This window comes from Chinchilla lanigera, unplaced genomic scaffold (genome assembly GCF_000276665.1).
Source record: "Chinchilla lanigera isolate Chin_1 unplaced genomic scaffold, ChiLan1.0 scaffold00011, whole genome shotgun sequence".
Taxonomy (NCBI): domain Eukaryota; kingdom Metazoa; phylum Chordata; class Mammalia; order Rodentia; family Chinchillidae; genus Chinchilla; species Chinchilla lanigera.
Genome location: NW_004955412.1, coordinates 8,648,435 through 8,667,571, shown reverse-complemented (window position 1 = coordinate 8,667,571; position 19,137 = coordinate 8,648,435). Strand labels below are relative to the sequence as shown.

Sequence of the window (19,137 nt, the reverse complement as noted above, 5' to 3'; positions counted from 1 at the left end):
AGGATTCACCACTCATCCAGAATATTTCACCTTTATTTACCAAGTCTCTGTGCTATCATAGTCTATGACTATGCACTGCATTAGGCCAAGAAAGGAAATTTTCGGCTGGAGGCTATGATTGATGGGTGAGGTAGGCTGTCATGGGATACAAGGTCTGCCAGGCCAGCTCCAAACTCCCAGTGATCCTCTGGAGAGCCAGGATTACAGGCCTGCGCCACCACGCCCAGCTGGAGCATCATGTTTTATCTGGCAAATCTACAGAGTTTGACAACTCCGAATTAGGGGTAAGATAAATTGAGAGAAAGGAGAGTTTCCTTAAGAAAATAATTCCTACAATGAGTCCTGGACATAGCAGGGAAGACGCTGGGGGAAAAAAAATCTTTCTGGGTGAAAACACGGCAAAGCCAACACAGTCGCGAAGACACTCCAGGATCCAGGAACTCAAAGTAGCAAAGAAATTGGGGCAAGCAAGAAGGAAAGAACACTGAGAAATGAAGTTTCAGGGAGAAGCAGGCGCCTTGTCTTTCAGGACTTTGGAAGCCTTGCCGGGAGATCACACTTCATGGTAACCTGAGCGAGGCTCCACCAGAGAAGTCTGGCCGGCTTGGGTACAGTTTGCAGACAGCGTGCACGGCAATCAGGAGATTGCTGAAGTGATTGAGGCGGGAAATCAGCGCAGGCAATGGGAAAACAGGTGCATTATTAACACCTCAACTTGCGCCGGCAGAGTGAGGCAACTACAGAGACGGTCAGAGGGGGCCGGAGACGGAGGGAAACCACATGCTGCACAGCTTAGGACGAAAACCGAACAAAGAGTCACAAAGTTCAACGGTCTCTGAGAAGTCAAAGGATTGACTAGATTTGACCAAAAGTCACCAGTGAGCTTTGGCAAAGGCCGTTTCCGTGGACTGGTTCGGGCCAAGGGAGATCGCAGTTGTTTGCTTAGAGGAAGAGGCAGAACCTAGCTGGAGCAACAAAAGGCTCTCAGTTCTTTTTTGCCCTTTTAATAATAGGTCGAGGATCAAGGAGAAGAGCTGAGTTAGACAAGAGCGGCTGTGCCCCCATCAGGCGGAATAGCGCAGCATGCCGATCTCTAGGGACCAATCCTAACCTAGAGCGCACTTGACTGACAGAGCCGCTCACCAAAGACGGAGCGCAGAGCGGGGAGGCGAATCGCGAGGGGGCGGGATCCAGGGCACTAACCCGGAACCGTTTGGGACTCGATTCCCATTGTGAGGCCCTGGCCTGGGGCGGGATCTCATGCAGAATGGCAATATTATTCGGCCCAATGGATGAGCCGTGTCAAATAAAAGACAGCCACTTTAGCCAATGGAGGGACGGAGAAGTTGGTGGGCGGGGAATCAGTGAAGCATTTCTTTTCCACCGCCCTGAGGGGCGATCCGGCGCGGTGCGGGCAGGTCGCAGGTGAGCCCGCTGTGCAGGAGCAGGTGGCGAGGGACGCTGTGCCCCCCGCGGAAACTGGGTGCCCTTGCAGGGTGGGCTGGGGTGCGTGGGGCCCCGGAGGGCTCAGCGGCAGGTGGTTGCCTCGCCCCTGCGGGCGGTGGCCCTGGTTCTGCAGCGCGGCGGGACCACAGCGCTCGGGAGGACCCGGGAGGGCGAGGAGGGCCCAGGCCGCTCAAACGGGGCTGCGGGAGCTTCTGGGCACGCAGCCGGGGCTCTGGCTTAGTGTCTGGGGAGAGCAGTTTTCCCGTGCAAGTTGCCCCGACTCCACCAGGTGCAATGCGTGGTGGCCGGCCGGGATCCGTCCCGTCCTCCCCGCGGCGGCGGGAGGCGGGTGCTGCTCCGATCACGGGGACCCTAAACTTCAGGTGTTCCCCTGCCTGGAGTTTACAGAACAGCGTCGTATTCGGCGGCAAGGGAATGTCCCGCAAGAATGTAGAGGAGGGGAAAGCCGCTCTTTAAAGTGGACTAGGGTGGGAGAGTCGAGCAAAGTTTGTCCATTTGCGATGCCTTTCTTCTCGAACTGCTTAATGAATTGATCTCTCTCCCTCTTTTTCTTTTAGCTTAGACTTCACTGCCTATTTTCTAGACCTCTTAATTCTGCCTTATGCAATGTTTAGGGGCTTATTTCTCAGTTAGTCCTTGTAACTAATGCCCGGTTATGACGTGCAATTGGTGGTACATCATCTTCGCCAGGATTATGTAAGTGAACTGCATATTATTCCCATTTTCAGTCAGTACAGAATGGTTGTAAGATGAGAATTGAGGAGAATGGCTGTTGTCTGGGATTGGATGTTGGAGATCTGTTAAGTTTTAGATTTACAGACTGTTGTGACTATTGAATTCCCTGCTGCAAAGCCAGGGATGGCAACCAATCAAAAAACATACTATTCGGCATCTTTAGACACTTCATGGAATATTTTTATAGCTGCAGCACTTGGTGCTTTGCACGTTGTGGGTGCTTAGTAAATACGTTTTGAGGAAATTGTTGGCCGAAAATCCAAGCTTCTGTTACATAGGCACAAAAATATAAAGGCGATGACAGCAAGAGCAAAGTTAACATTCCTGAAAACATGGTTTTTATGTGTATAAACACAACTACCAAATTTTAACAACATGCGTTCATCGTAGCACTTTTGCACTAAGAAAATGTCAAGGTTTTAGGCAAAGGGTTTCACACACTTATGTCCAAGCTGATAGGAAATCTAAGATGTGTTCCAGGATCAATTTCTTCGGGGCTTAAAGTGATATAAAGTATATTTTGTCAATAAAATAGTCCATTAGCTCCGCATAGATCAGTCAGGAATAAGGGAACATCACTTTGTAAGCTAGAAGTATGGAAAAAATAGACCGTGTAAGTAGCAACAACTGCTGACAGGTTTTAAAAATTTTATTTTTAATTATATTTAGAAGTATATTTAAAAAATTTTAAAGAGTATATTGACTCCGTGGTAGGTTAAAAAGGCCCTTTATTTCTGCCTTGTACCAATAAATTCATAATCCAACTACTAAATCGAGGTCAAATTGAAATTCACAGTGTGATGGTGGATATCTGTATAAAGTAGGATTTTCTAAGTCTCGATTGTCGTATATACTTATAGTTATCATATATGACAGTTTATATATATTTATCATATATTACAGTTTATGAATATATTAAAGTAACAGTGCCTCTGTATGAAAGGTGACCTGCTTGAATTTTAAAAATATGTGAGCTTTCACAGTTAGTATTTCTTTCAGGACATTATATTGGCAAAGCAGAAGGTCTTACTATTGAAGATTTGCTGATATTTGACCCCAATTTAATTTTCCAGCTTTAGTTTCTGGTACTTCTACCTTTTATTTCTGTCCTCCATTGGTCTATTTCTTCAAATTAGATGCTGATATCCTTCTCAAAACCTTTTTATTCCATCAAGATTTTTCCTTCTTTTTTCCAAGTATTTTGTTAGGGCTTCTTTACTGTACTCTTCAAATGTTAATATTCAGTTATCCAGTAAAGAAGTATTTCTTACTGTGTCCACGTACTGTACTAAAAGTTAATGTATGGTAGCTGAAATTTTTTGTATGTTTACTATATCTTAGTGTCAATAAACTTCTTAATTGGATTATGTCTTTTAATCCTTGGAATGTCATGAATGTTACTCTGTTATTCCCATTTGTAGGTAAGAAACAAAAATAAAGTTTCATTTGCTTGAGATCAGAGAGCTAGAAAGTGGTGAAATTGGTGTATAAGCCTATGTAGTTTGTGTTCACAACTTTTAATTTACATATTCACATTACTTTTTCACGTGCATTTTTTTTTAATGTATCTGTGTTGTACAGATTTAACTCAGCTGTAAATTAGGTTGCAGGCTATATTCTGGCCTCAAATATAACTTTCTGTTATGTATATTTTCCCAAAAATAAACTAGCTTTTTTTGCTTTGTGGCATTGAGGTCTTTCCTTAACCAGTCTCTGAAATGAAAGTTCTTAGCAGCTATAGCATTTGTACTTTGCCTTGCCTTGCTGTACACTGTTGAATAAGTAGACTTTTAACACTGCTTTCCTAGCAGGGTAGTTCTCAGTGCTGACAAAAAGGGAACTGTAAAAACTCTTATTGTCTAGCCCTACTGCAAGTTTTAGTTGGTCAGAGATAGGGTTTGGCTAGAGGTGTTTTTAAAAAATCCTTAGGTGACTTTTTTTAATGTATATAATTGAGTTTTAATGTGTTGCCCAAACTACCCTCTAACTCCTGGGCTCAAGTAATCCTCTTCCTTCAGTTTCCTGAATAGCTGGCACTATAGACGCCTTAGCTGATTTTGATGACCTGGGGACATATTCTTCAGTATCTTAGCTACTGGGTACATGTGCTCTTGAGTTGGTGAAAAGTGGCTAGTACAAAATGAGAGGTGCTGTTAATTATAAAATACTCAGTTTTTAAAACTTAGTGGAAGAAACAAGAATGAGACTATCCCTCTAACTTTTATATTAATTACAAATTATAATGATAATATAGAGATTATATAAGGTTAAGTAAAAAATGTTTAAATGGTACTTCTTAATTTTTTTTTTCACTTTAGTTTCTAGGAAATTAAAGATCACTAGGAAATTGAAAATCACATGCATACATCACAATATTTTATTGGACAGTGTTCCTCTGGTCTGATGATAGATTTGTGAAGAGTGGATTTATGGTACTTGAAAAATGTTATTTTCTATAATAAAAACTTCTTCTAAATAGATCATTTTAATCCCCTCAGAGTAAACCGTGCTGTAGGCTCACAAATAGGCGGATGCCTGAAGTAAAAATGACTGGTACACATGACCCCTAGAGCCAGTGATTGTGGTATGCAGTGTCGGTGATCATTTGCAGGGAATAGGCTGTTCTCTCTCTCTGAACACTGATAGATGGCGCCTCTGAATATACACACACAATTCACTTTACTTGGTTTAACTCTAACATTTACATAGGGATGGTGCGGATATGCTAAGACATATCCATGCTCTAATGGACATTTATTGCATATATTCCTTTATGTGGCATAGTATAGTTTATTTTTTGTATAGTCTCCTATTAATGAATATTTGTATTTTTCCATGTTTCACTTTGAATATATGACAGTAATTTTTTTGGTTCAAAAAGCTATATTTTCTGAAACATTCTCGATTTTGGGGGGAACAAGGTCATCCTATCACATTGTAGAGATTTGATTTGATGTGGAATTTAATGTCACTTTAGTTGTCTGTTCTACTTTTAAGATATCTAACCTTTATTTTGTAAAGAAAACCTTTGATAACCCAGCTTTTAAAAATGTCTTTCAGGGGCTGGGGATTTAGCTCAGTGGCAAAAGCGCCTGCCTGGCAAGCGCAAGGTCGTGAGTTCGGTTCCCGGTACCGGAGAAAAACCAGACCAAAAAAAAAAAACAAAAAAAAAAAAAAAAAAATGTCTTTCATAACCTATTTACCATTGATAGATACTGCCTAAGTAGCAGTGTAGCCTGTTCACCGGAAAGTTTTTGTTGCTGTTGTTAAGAATTTTTTTTTTTTTTTTTGGTTTTTCTCCGGTACCGGGAACCGAACTCACGACCTTGCGCTGGCCAGGAAGGCGCTTTTGCCACTGAGCTAAATCCCCAGCCCCTGTTGTTAAGAATTTTGTCCGAGCTGTTCACTGTTACATTCTGTGGCGTGTTGTAGGTGAGTGGTTAACCTAATGTCTTTGTGGGGCTGGGGATTTAGCTCAGCGGCAAAGCGGCTGCCTGGCAAGCGCAAGGTCGTGAGTTCGGTTCCCGGTACCGGAGAAAAACCAAAAAAACAAAAAAACAAAACAAAAAAATCTAATGTCTTTGTTTAGTCTCATAAACTGCTTCTTGCCCATGTTGACTTGGGCCGCTGCTTTTTTGAAAGCATGTTTTTTGTGTGCCCATGAAAAATTTCAGTTTTCTAATTTAATCGCGAGTTATTTTCTGTTCGTGTTTCTTTTTGCTTCTCTTGATCATCTCTTGATTTGATATTTTTGCCCCTTCCTATGTGTTAGACATATGCCCAGTATTGAAGATGCTGTCTTTGGAATAGCTGGTCTACCTTCTCCTAGCTCCTCAGTGGTAGGGCAGATGGTGGAAGAAGGAAAAAAGCCAAGTTTTGATTTCTTTTATTCTTTCAGGTACGCTGCAACACAGGTTAGTGAGGAGAGATTATTGGGCCTGGTGCAATGGTACAGAAGTTCAGTTCTTTTTATTGTTATTTATGAACATAGCACTTCCAGAGTATTTTTAGTTACCTCTGAAGAAAAGCTGAATACTTGCCCATTCTATGGGATAACTTGAATTACTAAGAACCATTAGACCAAAGTGCTAATTCAAAATGATCCTCTACAGTTATAAGTATTGTAGTAGAAGGTTTACTTAACTCGCTTGGGGTCTGGTGTTAAAATATTTCATTTCTTTAATTTTTCAAGTAAGTATTTATTTGATATATGCAAAAATATTGTTACCATAATGTTTTAGAAAACCAGCCCCCATCCAAACAAAAGCGAACCTAGTTTGTTGCATTTTCAATGCGGTGATTTTCCAAGCTGTGGTGTCAATGCTGCCATCGTTGCACTTTTAGCTTCCGCCTTGATATCACCGAAGGCGGAGTTGAAGAGATGTCTGTTTCACATTGTAAACTCTCGCTGGTGGGCTTTGTAAAGTAGCCTGTATGTTACAAAGCATGATAGAGACTGTAGACCTCCCAGTTAGCTTAAGTAGAGCAGTACATTATTATGGTGACCTTTCTCTTCCTCTTCATTAAAATTATTTAGATTTTTGTCCTTAATAATAGATAGTTAACAATGCTTAGTGTGTGCCAGGAAATACTTTCCATATTTTACTAAATCCTTTATCCTTTATAGGGAGGTTAAGCAATTAAGGCCACAGAACTAAGAAGTGGTGGACCTCAGGCCCTTCTTTGGAGAGTCTCACTCCAGCATCTGTGCATAATCACACACACTGCCCCTTAATGATGTTTTAATTTATAAGTACCTTTCCTTATATTCTTTTGATAAAAGACACATTCCTGCATTACTATCAAGCCCATTGTCACCGAATACACATTCCAATTTAATGGATTTCAACAGATCATTACATGTCTCTTGAGATATTTTGAAACTGTAATTTAAAAATACTTTCTTTGCAGTCCTTGTTTTTGCATACTTCGACCTTTTTGTGTGTGTTTTGTGAAATTGACAGTGATTTTTGAGCATTCATTTTCTGCTATTTAGAATTTTTAGTTCTCCGTGACCTCTATTTCAGTAGTGAGCGGCTGTCCAGGAGGTAGTTATTCCACATGAGTGAGTGGAATCAAATGTGCTGATGGGCATATTTTTGGTGAGATTATTCGATACATATAAAGTCAGTTGAATAAAGATGACTAGAAAAGATAAGAGAATAAAAGTTTACTGAAGCGGCCATAAAAATGCTGTGTTATTAAAGTTTCAAAATAAGGAAATAGCATCTACTTTTAACTAAAACAAAGCTCAAACAGTAACAGAAAAGACTTTCGTATTTTCTTTTTTTTTTTTTTTTGGTTTTTCTCCGGTACCGGGAACCGAACTCACGACCTTGCGCTTGCCAGGCAGGCGCTTTGCCGCTGAGCTAAATCCCCAGCCCCTCGTATTTTCTTGTTAAATTTACCCTTGCTTATTTGCTGTATTTTTACCCCAGAGAACATACTGTTTGTATCATGAGTAACCACATAACTATTTTTCACAGTAATAAAAATTTTAAACTGGCAGATATTATGTTAAAAGGCAAACTGAGATACAGTAAAATTTTAGAAGTTTATTTGAGGAAACAGAGATTGATGAATTGAACAGCTCTAGCCAGAAATATTTCATTAGAGCTTCTGCCTAGGGAGTGCAAGAAGGCGTTTGTAGCATGAAAGTGAAAGTAAAACAAAGAAAATATTTGATGCGTTATAGTTACATGCCTTATTCTAGTCTGTTGAAAAGTTCCTCATTATATAACTATAAATTCTTTGGCTGCTTCTGATTGGTTGGCCTAGTGTTTTATTTTTCTTATGTATGGCACTGACAAGAAATATGCCAAGTAATTTAGTATATATTTGCAAATCAAAGTTAAGGTAATTTAGGAGGTCTGGCTGTGTCTGTTAGGGATTCTTCAGGCCTGGTTTCTATTTTAATTTGCTTTTCCACATGATAGGAGAAATATGACCAGTTAAAGCTTTGAGGAGTTTTTCTGCTGATACACAAAATTGTATCTGAATCTTACACATAGATAAAAATCTACTCCTTTTGAAAATCTGCTGGGCCAGGGATATAGCTCAGTGGCATAAGTGCCTGCCTGGCAAGCGCAAAGTCCTGAGTTTGATTCCTGGTACCAAAAAAAAAAAAAAAAAAAAAAAATCTGAAAATCTGTTAAAGGATATCTCATAACTTACTTTAACAATGCATTTCTGATTTAGCTATCACAAGCTGCTGATAAAGTTGAAATATACAGAAAAACATAGGGAACCTGGGTAGAAGTCCTGTCCTTTAGCCATGTGCAAATTCACCACTCAGTCTTGTTTTATAAATAAAAATCTGATACTTGTAATATAATGGTTAGGTGAAGATTAAATTAGAGGACCTGGGATTTTACAAATATTTGGTATTTTTCTTCATGTTGCCCAGAAAAGTTTATGGTCCTGTGGTGACAGAGCTGAAAGGATTTCAGCAATCTCATCCCATCTTCTCATTTTGTAGGCTGTAGGCTGTAGCAGCAATTATTGAAGGAATTTGAAATCAGAGAACACGGTCTGCGTATATATTCCTTATCCTTTCAAAGCTCCTGTTTCCTATTACATACCTTAGAGCTCTGTTTTCCAAGTTGAACATTTTGTGACCTTTGTCCCACTTTTCTCCTGAACCAGTACTTATGAAACAGTATTTGCTATAGTCCTGTATGAGGAATTGGGACCTTTTCTGCTTCTAGGAGGAGAATGAGTTCCTGACACAGAATGCAACATTTGCTCTAACCTCCCACACTCCTCCACGTTTCCACACTGCAAGAGCTACACAGCAGAAAAACATTTCCCTTCTGTGAGGATTGTGGATGTGTTTTATACGGGATTCTGCCACTTGCCGCACCTGTGTTAGACTAGACTGTAAGCAAGAGTCAGGCATGTGAAACATTCATTTTGCTGACGGGGATCTTGTGCAGAACTTCTCCAACTTTCGCATGCAGTATAATCATCTAGAAGGTTTATTGAAACACACATTGCTGGGTGCCACCTACAGAGTTGCAGATTCAGTTAGTCTGGTGTGGGATGTAAGTGTAAGACTGATAAGTGTCAGACTGATGACGCAACAGCATGTGTCCTCTGGAAACGTGAAACATTCTGTCTTCATCTAAAAGAAATGCTTACAAAAGGATCTTTCCCACTCTAAGTTCAAACTAAAATTTCGCCACATGTATGTTTTTAAATGTATTTCACGGAGACTGAAAGTACAGTATACCTAGTTATTTGCCTATATCGTCTTCAACTCTGCACTTAAAGTGGCCCAGAATATTATGAAGTACTGCTAAGAAAAGCGAATAATGAAACACATTAATGAACACAGCACTCTGCTTTTGTTTTATGTTAGGGGATTTTGTTTGGGGTGGCGTGAGGGTCGGGAGAATGTAGTACACACTGAGGGACACTAACAGTGGTAAACCAGGAACTGTGTACAGCTCCAAAATGTTGAAGAATTAGCTGGGCATGGTGGTGCATGCCTATAATCTCAGCATTCGGGAGGCTGAGGCAGGAGGATTGTTGTGAATTTGAGACCAGCCTGGGCTGCAAAGTGAGCTCAAGGCCAGCCTGAAAAGCAGAGGGAGACCCTGTCTCAAAAAGACAAACAAAACAAAATGTTAAAGAATTAACATTTTTTTATTTGATTGGTAATGTTTCTTTAACTGATTAAATGGGATGGCTGGGAAATCCTTCCCATTTTTATGTTACTACTGAGGGGAGGAGCTGGAGCAGTAGGGAGTGGGCCAGGAGTGCAACTAGTTAGGACCCTTGGCATCATCTCACATGAGAGAAAGTGGTAGCTTGTGGACCGTGGTGATCCTGGCAAAGAGAAGTAGACAATCTCAATCCGTATTTAAAGGGTTTGTGTGTGCGTGTAAGTTATGTAGCTCACTGGGTTGAATGTTACAGATGTTGCAGGCTGGTTGATTTTGCTTTACTTTTTCCCTTAGAAATTACCCAGCTTGCCTCCACTTCCGGATGAACGGAAAACCCAGTGATTTGAGCTAAGTGCCCACAGGGGACTGTCCTTGGTTTATGTGCCCGTGAAGCGCTGCTCAAGTTCTTTTCACATCTTCTCTTGTTGTAGAAACTGTGCTTAAGTTTTGAAAAATGAAGCAGTTGAAAAGAAAAAGGAAAAGCAATTTTAGTGTCCAAGAAACTCAGACTCTTTTGAAAGAAATTACCAAAAGGAAAGAAGTCATTTTTTCCAAGCAGCTCAATACAACAATAAACGTGATGAAGCGGATGGCTTGGGAGGAGATCGCGCAGTGCGTGAACGCTGTCGGGGAGGGAGAGCAGAGGACGGGGACAGAGGTGAAAAGAAGGTACCTTGACTGGCGAGCGCTCATGAAGAGGAAGAGGATGAAGGCGAACATTAAGCTGGTTGGCTCAGGATTTCCCCTGCCCACGTCTGACTTAGACGATTCCCTCACTGAAGAGATAGATGAAAAGATTGGGTTCCGAAATGATGCAAATTTTGACTGGCAGAACGTGACAGATTTCAGGGATGCAGGTGGATCCTTAACAGAGGTCAAAGTGGAAGAGGAAGAGAGGGATCCCCAGAGTCCTGAGGTAAGTGTTAGCCTGGGACACCTTGTTTTTTGTCATTTTCAACTCTGAGAGTTTATTTTATTTTTTTAAATTTTATTTTTAAAGATAAAAGAACCAAAACATCCCAGCACACACGGACATAAAGAAAACATCAGAACAATGAAAACAACACAGAATTTCAGATAAATTGAGAATTTATGGTCCTCAGATGGTGAAGAAATTCTCATATTTTCAAGCTTAGTTAACAAGATTGTTCTCTTTGTGTTTTCTTTACATTATTAAAGTGGGAAACCATTGTCTCAAATTTGCGTTTTAGTGATAAGAGATAATTCAGTGTACACTGTTCAAATTAAATGGTTTGGTGTGTTCAAATAATAATACCAAGAAATACCTGGACAAGCCTAACAACTACCATAAAGTAGAAGTAAACACTGAAAATCTCTTGTGTCTTTTCTCCTAGTTTGAGATAGAGGAAGAAGAAGAAATGTTGTCGTCTGTCATACCGGATTCCAGGAGGGAAACCGAGCTGCCCGATTTCCCCCACATTGATGAGTTTTTCACCCTAAATGCAACACCCTCTCGATCTGCCTACGATGAGCCCCACCTGCTTGTAAACATAGAGAAACAGAAGCTAGAGCTGGAAAAGCGACGGCTGGACATCGAGGCCGAGAGGCTGCAGGTGGAGAAGGAGCGCCTGCAGATAGAGAAGGAGAGGCTGCGGCACTTAGACCTGGAGCACGAGCGGCTGCAGCTGGAGAAGGAGCGGCTCCAGATTGAGAGAGAAAAGCTGAGGCTGCAGATCGTCAGCTCCGAGAAGCCGTCCCTGGAGAGTGACCTTGGCCCAGGAGAGAAGTCCTTACTGCAGCCACAGGACATAGAAACGGAGAAGCTCAAACTCGAGCGAGAACGCTTGCAGCTGGAGAAAGACAGGCTGCAGTTTTTGAAGTTCGAATCTGAGAAGCTGCAGATCGAAAAGGAACGCTTACAAGTAGAAAAAGAGAGACTTCGAATTCAGAAAGAGGGACACTTGCAGTGACTTTTTACTTTGGGTCTCTAGTGAATGTTTATATAGACTAGGTTTTTCTCATAGCAGATGACGTAAAGGTAGTTGCTGGACTAGCAGTGTCGTTTTCCTAATGTCTGTTTTCAGTAGATGAAGGTAGTTACATGTGAGTAGCTGTGTGCTTAAGTAGTATATTGTATAAAAGCTCTGTGCCCTGATATAAACAGTAGCAGAATTACTGTGCTAGACGCTTCACATTAGTAATACTATATAGTCTTGTATGATCCGTGTACCCAGTGTTTACAGTTATGTCTGTAAAAAATTCTAGTCCAGTGGTTCTCAATTTGGGTGATTTGGGCCCCGGGAAGACGTTTGACAGTGTCCGGAGACATTTTTGGTTTTCAGAACTAAAGTGGGGAGGCAGATGGCTCCTGGCCTGTAATATGTAGAGGTGCAGTGCGGAAGTCCCCCCTCCGCACAGTTGAGAGTCAGCCAGCCCAAAATGTCATTAGGATCAAGTTTGAGGAAGCCCATCCTAGTCTAACTAGTGCACCTCTCTAACTATATGGTATAGTTTTAGAATATTAAAACCTCACATACTTAAGTGGGTAGATAATTAAATGGCCAAAAACTTTTAACTATGAAATATTACTGTGTAGTATGTTGAATGTAGGAAATGATGAAAATTATAGGTATTTTATTCCCGTTTCCGTTTACAAATGGCCTGATAGAAAATAACACAGGGCACACCTGAAATTATTTAAATTTGCTTTCACCTGTCGATGCTTTGGGAGCAACAACTTTGAAGCTTTAGTTCCCTTTCTCTCCGAATCTTAGTTTGAACACGAAAATGATTTCAATCCTGTACTGAAATCTTCTGTAAGAGAATGATGGAAGGTAGCGGAAATAGTACCAGTATAAACATGGTACCAGTAGCCCCTAAGCGAGAGCCCAGTGAGTCGTTGGTTGACCTTTAAAATATAAAAGAATAGCAGTCTGGGGGTGGGAAGTAGGGGAGAACGGACCCTTCTAGCACATAACAATGATGATGTTGAGACAAGGGTAATAGCTGTGTTGTGGGCGGGAGAAGCACCCCCCACACGGTATTTGACCTAATCTGTACAACAGTCCTGCGTGTCGTGTCTATTTCTGAGTCTGAAGCTTCAAGTCACAGTGAGTACATTGCTGATCTTTCATATTGCAGCGTATTTTGTCTTTGCTCTTCTCTGAGGAACGAAGTTTGTATCTTCAGGCCTTCTGGTATTTTGGGGCTAAGGGCAGGCTTACCCTGCAGTGCGGCCTGTGTCCTGAAGGTGCTTCTTGCCGCGGTCCAGGTGATTCTAATGTACATTAAAGTTGGAAATGGCTGCACGAGTTCACTTTGTGTTTCCTGATTTCCAGGGCTGATACGTAGCTTTAATCCATCTCCTACTGATGTACTACCTGGATTCTCTCTGTGTTTCTTGTTAATTTAAGAATGGGTTAAAATCATTTTGACATTTGAGTATGAGTATGCAAGAGAAAAATATACTTTTGCTTACTTACCCTGATTTTGAAATAGTGTTATTTTTCTATAACTATAATAAATGCTTCTGCCGTAGAAATAAATTTGCCTATACCATCTGTGTGAAAGTTTATCATTTCAAGCGCTGCTCTGTGGTCTAACACTAGACGTTAACTAGCCTGAGAGAGAGCCCTGTCATGGTGCGTGTGGGCAGGGGCCTAACACTCAGGCTAGGTTTTTCATCTGCATGCCTCACATGCATTATTTATTTACTCCTTAAAATAACCCTTGAGCTAAATCGTGTTACCCGTACTTTCATAAGGAAGAAAACTGCTGTATCTATGTATTTAATACCTGAAAAATATAATAAGGCATACTAAACACTCGATTGTAGGATAAGAGTAGAAGGAAAGTATAGGTGTAGTTATAAGTGTTGCAGCTCTGCTTTTTGAAACTTAATAAATGTCAGTCAGCTTGCCCTTTAGCTTAATTTCCTCAGATACAAAATGAGCTAATGCTAACCTACTCTGCTAGTGTTCCACAGTTTCTTTTATCTAAAGAAAATTGTATGAAATATACGAAACATAATATACAGCTCAGGTGCAAAATGATATTAGTGATTTCAGATCATTAGATTTTAGTTTGCTGGGGAAAGCATAAGGATAGCTAATTATCAGTTTTGCATGGAGCTTGCTTGAGTTTCTGAGAGTAAGAAATTAAAAAAAAAAAAAAAAAAAAAAAAAAAAGCCTAGTGTCTTCCAGGGCTTTGATCAAGACCCCAGGGTTTGTTAATTCTGTCCAGTGCCCATAAGTTGATTTGCTCCAATAGAGTGGCCGCCTTTCTTGTTACCTATTGCTGTGCTACAGACTATCAAAAATTTCATGGTTGGAAACAACCACCTTTTATGCTCAGAGTTTTAGAAGAAATTAGACCGAATTTAGCTGGATAATTTTGATCTCCACTGGTTTTCTGTGGTAAGCTCCAGGTTGGCAAGGGGTTCAGCTTCTGAAAGTTAACTGAATATTAGGTGGACAGTGGGGCCGAGCTGCCGTGACAAGCGTGGACGTGGTCCAGTATGGGTGGCAGAAGTCCAAGAGGGGGAGCAGAGGTGCTCAGCAAACATGCCTTGAAGCCTAGTCAAAATAGGCACAAAATTGCACTCCTGTACTGGCCTCAAAATTAATTACGGGGCTAGACCAGAGTGAGCAGGTGGGGATTAAAGCTCGTTTCTTGATCAGAGGGACTGCAATTTTGTGAAACAAAAAAAGAAACAAAAAACAAAAAAACAAAAAAACCAAACTGGTTGGATGAGAAATTATGCCGTTTTTATAATCAGTCCACGACAGCTCCGTTCTGATTAGCTTGGGATACACCTGATTTTATCAGCGTCCCTGGAGCTCTGATTTAGCATTTGTCCTAGACAAAAATGTCTTGAAGACTTTGAGTTATCACCCTGTTTAAAAGAAATATCGTCCCATCCTTTTTTTTTTTTTTTTTTTGGTACCAGGAATCAAATTAGGACCTCATACTTGCTTGCCAAGCACCGTGCCGCGGAGCTATACCCCCAGCCTTTTTGGCTTTGTTTGTTTTGGGAAGGTACTGCTACACAAGACAGTACCACAGCTTCACAGAAAAAGCAAGTGTTCTCTGGGCCTTAGAAGGTACACATTGTAATCTTCGTAACTGAAGAGAATTCCTGCTTTACCTCCTTCATTTTCCATCAGCGTTGTTCATTTTATATTACTTTGTTTCCCTCTTCACGTTTTGTCCCCTCCCTCTGTATATGAAGCAGGTCACAGTGCTTTGAGCCTATTTTATTTAGAGTTAATACTTGCCCTTTCCTATTTCTACCCTTAACATTTTTTGTTTTAAACCCCAAATGATTTTCACTGGGTCACTGCACATTGACATGATATTTGCAAAAGTAAATTTAATTTTACATTTTAACTTGTCAGGGCATTTTGCTTTCAAATCTGAAGATATAACATCTAAAGCTGCCAGAGTTCTAATGGGCAGTTTTCTTTCTCAGCGTCTAACTTTTTTCTGATGCGTGCTAATCTTTTATATACGTACCAGGCAGTGTTTTGCACAGTGCCTTCATTAAAATCCAGGTGAAGATTGTCAGATGTATCTCTGAAAATCTCCGCCAGTGCATATCGAAAGAGATTTAACCTACGATTAAGTAGAAGACAGCTAAGAATATACCTTTTTGGAAAAAAAAAAAATAGGTATGCTGCTTGCTTAAATCTCAGACAATTAATTTACCACTGTAGATTGAAGCCATCGTATTATGCTTTTTGACTGACAACTAGGATGAAAGAAGAAATGATAATGATTACAAAATCTGAATTTTAAAATGTTTCCAGAGATTCAGAAGTTCCTCAATAATTTTCATCGGGATGTATCTCGGAATATTTAGCATTTATTTTTCTGATTATTTTTCTATTTTTTTTTAAAATGTAGTAAGTTGAAATAAAAAATTCCCTGTCACTTCCTTTCAAATTTGACCTGAGCTATCAACCCGAATACGCAGTTGTTACAAGCATCTCCCCCTGTATATTGGCTGTTTTCTCAGGCATACGATGACACGCCAGCTCTGAATTCATTAGCTACTTCCTCTCAGAAATCCTATTCCTCTGCACTGCACCATGTGCTCCAGGTTGTTCGGAAATTTTAAAGGTGCCTTTAAATCCTTTGCCTTCCTCATTGTGCTCAAGCTGTTCATCAAGGTCTGTGCTGACTTCTCATGTTCCAGATCAGCCTCCTCCCAACGCACAGGGAACTCGTAGCCCAGGGGCCTCTGTAGCTTGGAATCCAGTGAGCTCCTGTAGTTCCTTGTCCGGTCCTCCTTGTATGACTCTTTCAGCAGAGATTTCCCTAGGTATTCTCTGTCAGCGCCCATGCAGTAGTGGAAGCAGAGCCGAGCTCAGGAAAGACCGCGGTGTGTTCCCAGCGCTCCTTCACCAGCTGTGTGATGTGGGATGGTGAGTCAGTCTCTGTCCTTCACCGTTCTTGGCTTTTCACATCTAGTACATGTGCCCGGCCTGACCTCACCATGTTTGGAATAGTAATATATGAGAATGTAATTCAAAACCAGACAGCAGCCGAGAGGTATTACAGATTTTTCTCTCCTATAGTCTCCGGTTCTCTCGTATCAAATAGAAAGTCTGCAAGTGTCCTTCGCTAACCCTGTTTAAGACATCCTCGTGCTGCATGTGGTTGTCGAGCTGCACTCTAAATACACCGTGCATTTTTCTTATCTTTGCCTGTTTTTTTTTTTTTTTTTTTTTGCTTTTTGAGACAGGGTTTCCCTATGCAGCTCAGGTTGGCCTTGACTCACTTTGTAGCCCAGGCTGGTCTCGAACTTGCAACGATCCTCTTGCCTCAGCCTCCTGAGTGCTGGGATTACAGGCGTGCACCACCATGCCCGGCTATCTTTGCCTTTGACTGTGTTACTTTCATACTTTACCTTTCTTTTTTCTGTCCCACAGTGATAATCAGCAGAAAAGAATTCAGATCTACGCACTTTGCCATCATTTAATGATACTAAAATGAATTTCACTGAATAAAATTGGAATATTTTATCACATGAAAAATTATATCTTCCAACATTTCTCTCAGGACTTTTGAAGTAAAAATATTAAAGCCAACAGCAGTGTGTGCAGCCTGTCACTCATTTCAGTGTAGTCTAGGAAACATTCTCCCACTGTAGAAGTGGGCCCCGATAGCCATGTGCTGTGTAACTGTGCCCCTAGCTGTGTTGTAGACAAGGTGTGATCACAAAATATAGTGACTGTTTAAAATTAAAAAAAAAAAAACATAAAAGACATATTGTCATTAATATGTCTCAGCATACTCCCCTTGTTTAGACATTTACACCATTGTTCTTGTCATTTTTGGGGGAGCGGTTCTGGAAGTCCTCTTTCATGAGTGTTTAGTTGTGCAGTTGTAGCTACTTCCATGTGCTGAACTGATTCAAAACATTTACCTGTCCTGGTCAGCTTAGCTGTGGAGAAGAGTCAGAGGTCTCACAATGCCAGATCCATTCAGGAAGGTGAGTGGCCATACACTGTAATATTTTGTGAACCTGCCTTTCTGTTGGATGGCACTCACCAGCAGCACTTACCTTATTTTTATCACACCTCATTAAGACACAGATGAAGGCTTCTAAATCTCCTTCAAAAAGTGGTGAGAATGCTGGGAATAAGGACATTCAAAATGAGGGGAAATATTTTGAAGGGGATTAGTGGCAATGACTCTTTTTGCAAGAAATTTTTAAAAAGTTAAACATTCACCGTATAATTTGATTATACTTCATGCTTGGATGAGGAGTGACATAGCTTGACCTGGTTACCTGTACCTGACATAACTATATCATCCATCCCTTTGGGTTCTCTTTCCTTAAAGATGATCTGTGTCCTGGCCCAGATCTGTTACTTTTATTGATTTTGCAAATAAAAAGGGGACAAGGATTTTAATTCATACCTGCTCATTATGTCTACCTATTGAGAGTTGGGGTCAGTGCCTGAGTTTAGAATCTTTCTGTGTCCCAAATTGTGGGTAGCCTTTTAAGTATTCAATCTGATAAAAAGAAAATAGTTATTATTACAACACATGATCCCGGGGGGCCTGGCACACTCAAGGTGGCAGCAGTCCTTGGCATCATCTACTGGTGCTGGTTTTACAAGCATTGAAAGTGCAAGAGTTATGAAGTCAGAGAGGGCTTCCATCCAGATTTCAAAGGAGGCCTTGGAGACAGGCACTGTACATCTGGAAGAGTAGTACATAAAACATAAAAGTAAAGCCGCAAGTGCAGCGGAGACCCCGGGAAGTCAGAGAAACCAAGAATGTGGAACATCTAAAGGAAACTACAAGGAGCAAGCAAAACCACCCAAGAGTGAAGCCACGAGGGCTACAAGCACAGCAGTGCCTCAGGAGCAAGGTCCGCAAAGCCTTTTGAAGCTCACATCTCACCCACAGCTTGCTCTGGGTGCTGGACATGTTACCTATGTATATGATTTACAAGATTGGTGTACAATGGCCACCGGAAGAGTCAGGTGTGGAAAAGTGCAAGAGGACTGTCTGTGTGCTGGAGATCTGAGGAACCCAGTTGAAGGCCTGGAGCTCGCATAGCCGTCCATGTCAGGAGGCTGAAGTGTCTGATGGAAGGCTAAGGGATCTACATCAGAAGGCTGAGGAGTCCGCACTGGAAGCCAGGAGATGATGTCCAACCCGAAGGTGAAGATTGGAGCTCCTGTGAAGAAACAGAAGCAAGGCTTTCTTCATTCCCCTTTTGTACCGTTGTGGCAGCAGCCTTTTGGTGTTGTCACTCATACCCGGTAAATCCCAGCAGATCTTCAGTAAATCCCATCAGCCACACCCAGAACCATGCTGCTCCAATTTAGTCAGGCATTTCTCACTCAAGTTGACACAATCAGGTTCGTCACACTTCCTCTTCCTTTCCTTTGGAATGGAAATGTTTACCCGGTGCCACTGGATGTCAGAAGTGTTTAGCTTTCTTTTTGACTTCTACAGGGGCTCACAGCTCAGAGTTTGCTCTGAGTCTCAGAGGAGACTTTGGACTTGGACTTTTCAACAATGCTGGAGCTGTTACAAATTTGGGAACTCACAGAGATGGCTGGAATGCATTTTGCATAGAGATACACATGAGTCTTGGGGGCCAGAGATGGAATGCTATGGTACAGATCTGAAATGGCCCTGAAAGCCTCATGAATTTGGACAGTGATCAATTATGGGGGCATTAGAGATGACTTGCTGCGGGGAGACAGGGTCTGCGTGGAAAAGGCGGGTCACAGTGAATGCAACCTGGTGTGTCTCCCTTCACCACTGCTCCTTTTCTCTGCT

At 41.2% G+C, this 19,137-nt stretch overlaps 1 protein-coding gene across 2 annotated transcripts; it reads left to right on the top strand.

The window, feature by feature from the left end:
- The first annotated feature begins 1,317 nt into the window (after positions 1–1,317).
- On the top strand, positions 1,318–13,390 carry Msantd4 (Myb/SANT-like DNA-binding domain containing 4 with coiled-coils). 2 transcript variants are annotated; one of them, XM_013511186.1, is made up of 4 exons: positions 1,338–1,425; positions 2,025–2,163; positions 10,164–10,785; positions 11,225–13,390. In XM_013511186.1, exons 3-4 carry the CDS (start codon positions 10,324–10,326, stop codon positions 11,798–11,800), a joined length of 1,038 nt encoding a protein of 345 aa, XP_013366640.1. In that variant the 5' UTR covers positions 1,338–1,425; positions 2,025–2,163; positions 10,164–10,323; the 3' UTR covers positions 11,801–13,390. The 2 variants fall into 2 exon arrangements, with proteins under 2 accessions (XP_013366639.1, XP_013366640.1); XM_013511185.1 differs by lacking the exon at positions 2,025–2,163 and having other exon boundaries at positions 1,318–1,425.
- The last annotated feature ends 5,747 nt before the right edge of the window (positions 13,391–19,137 follow it).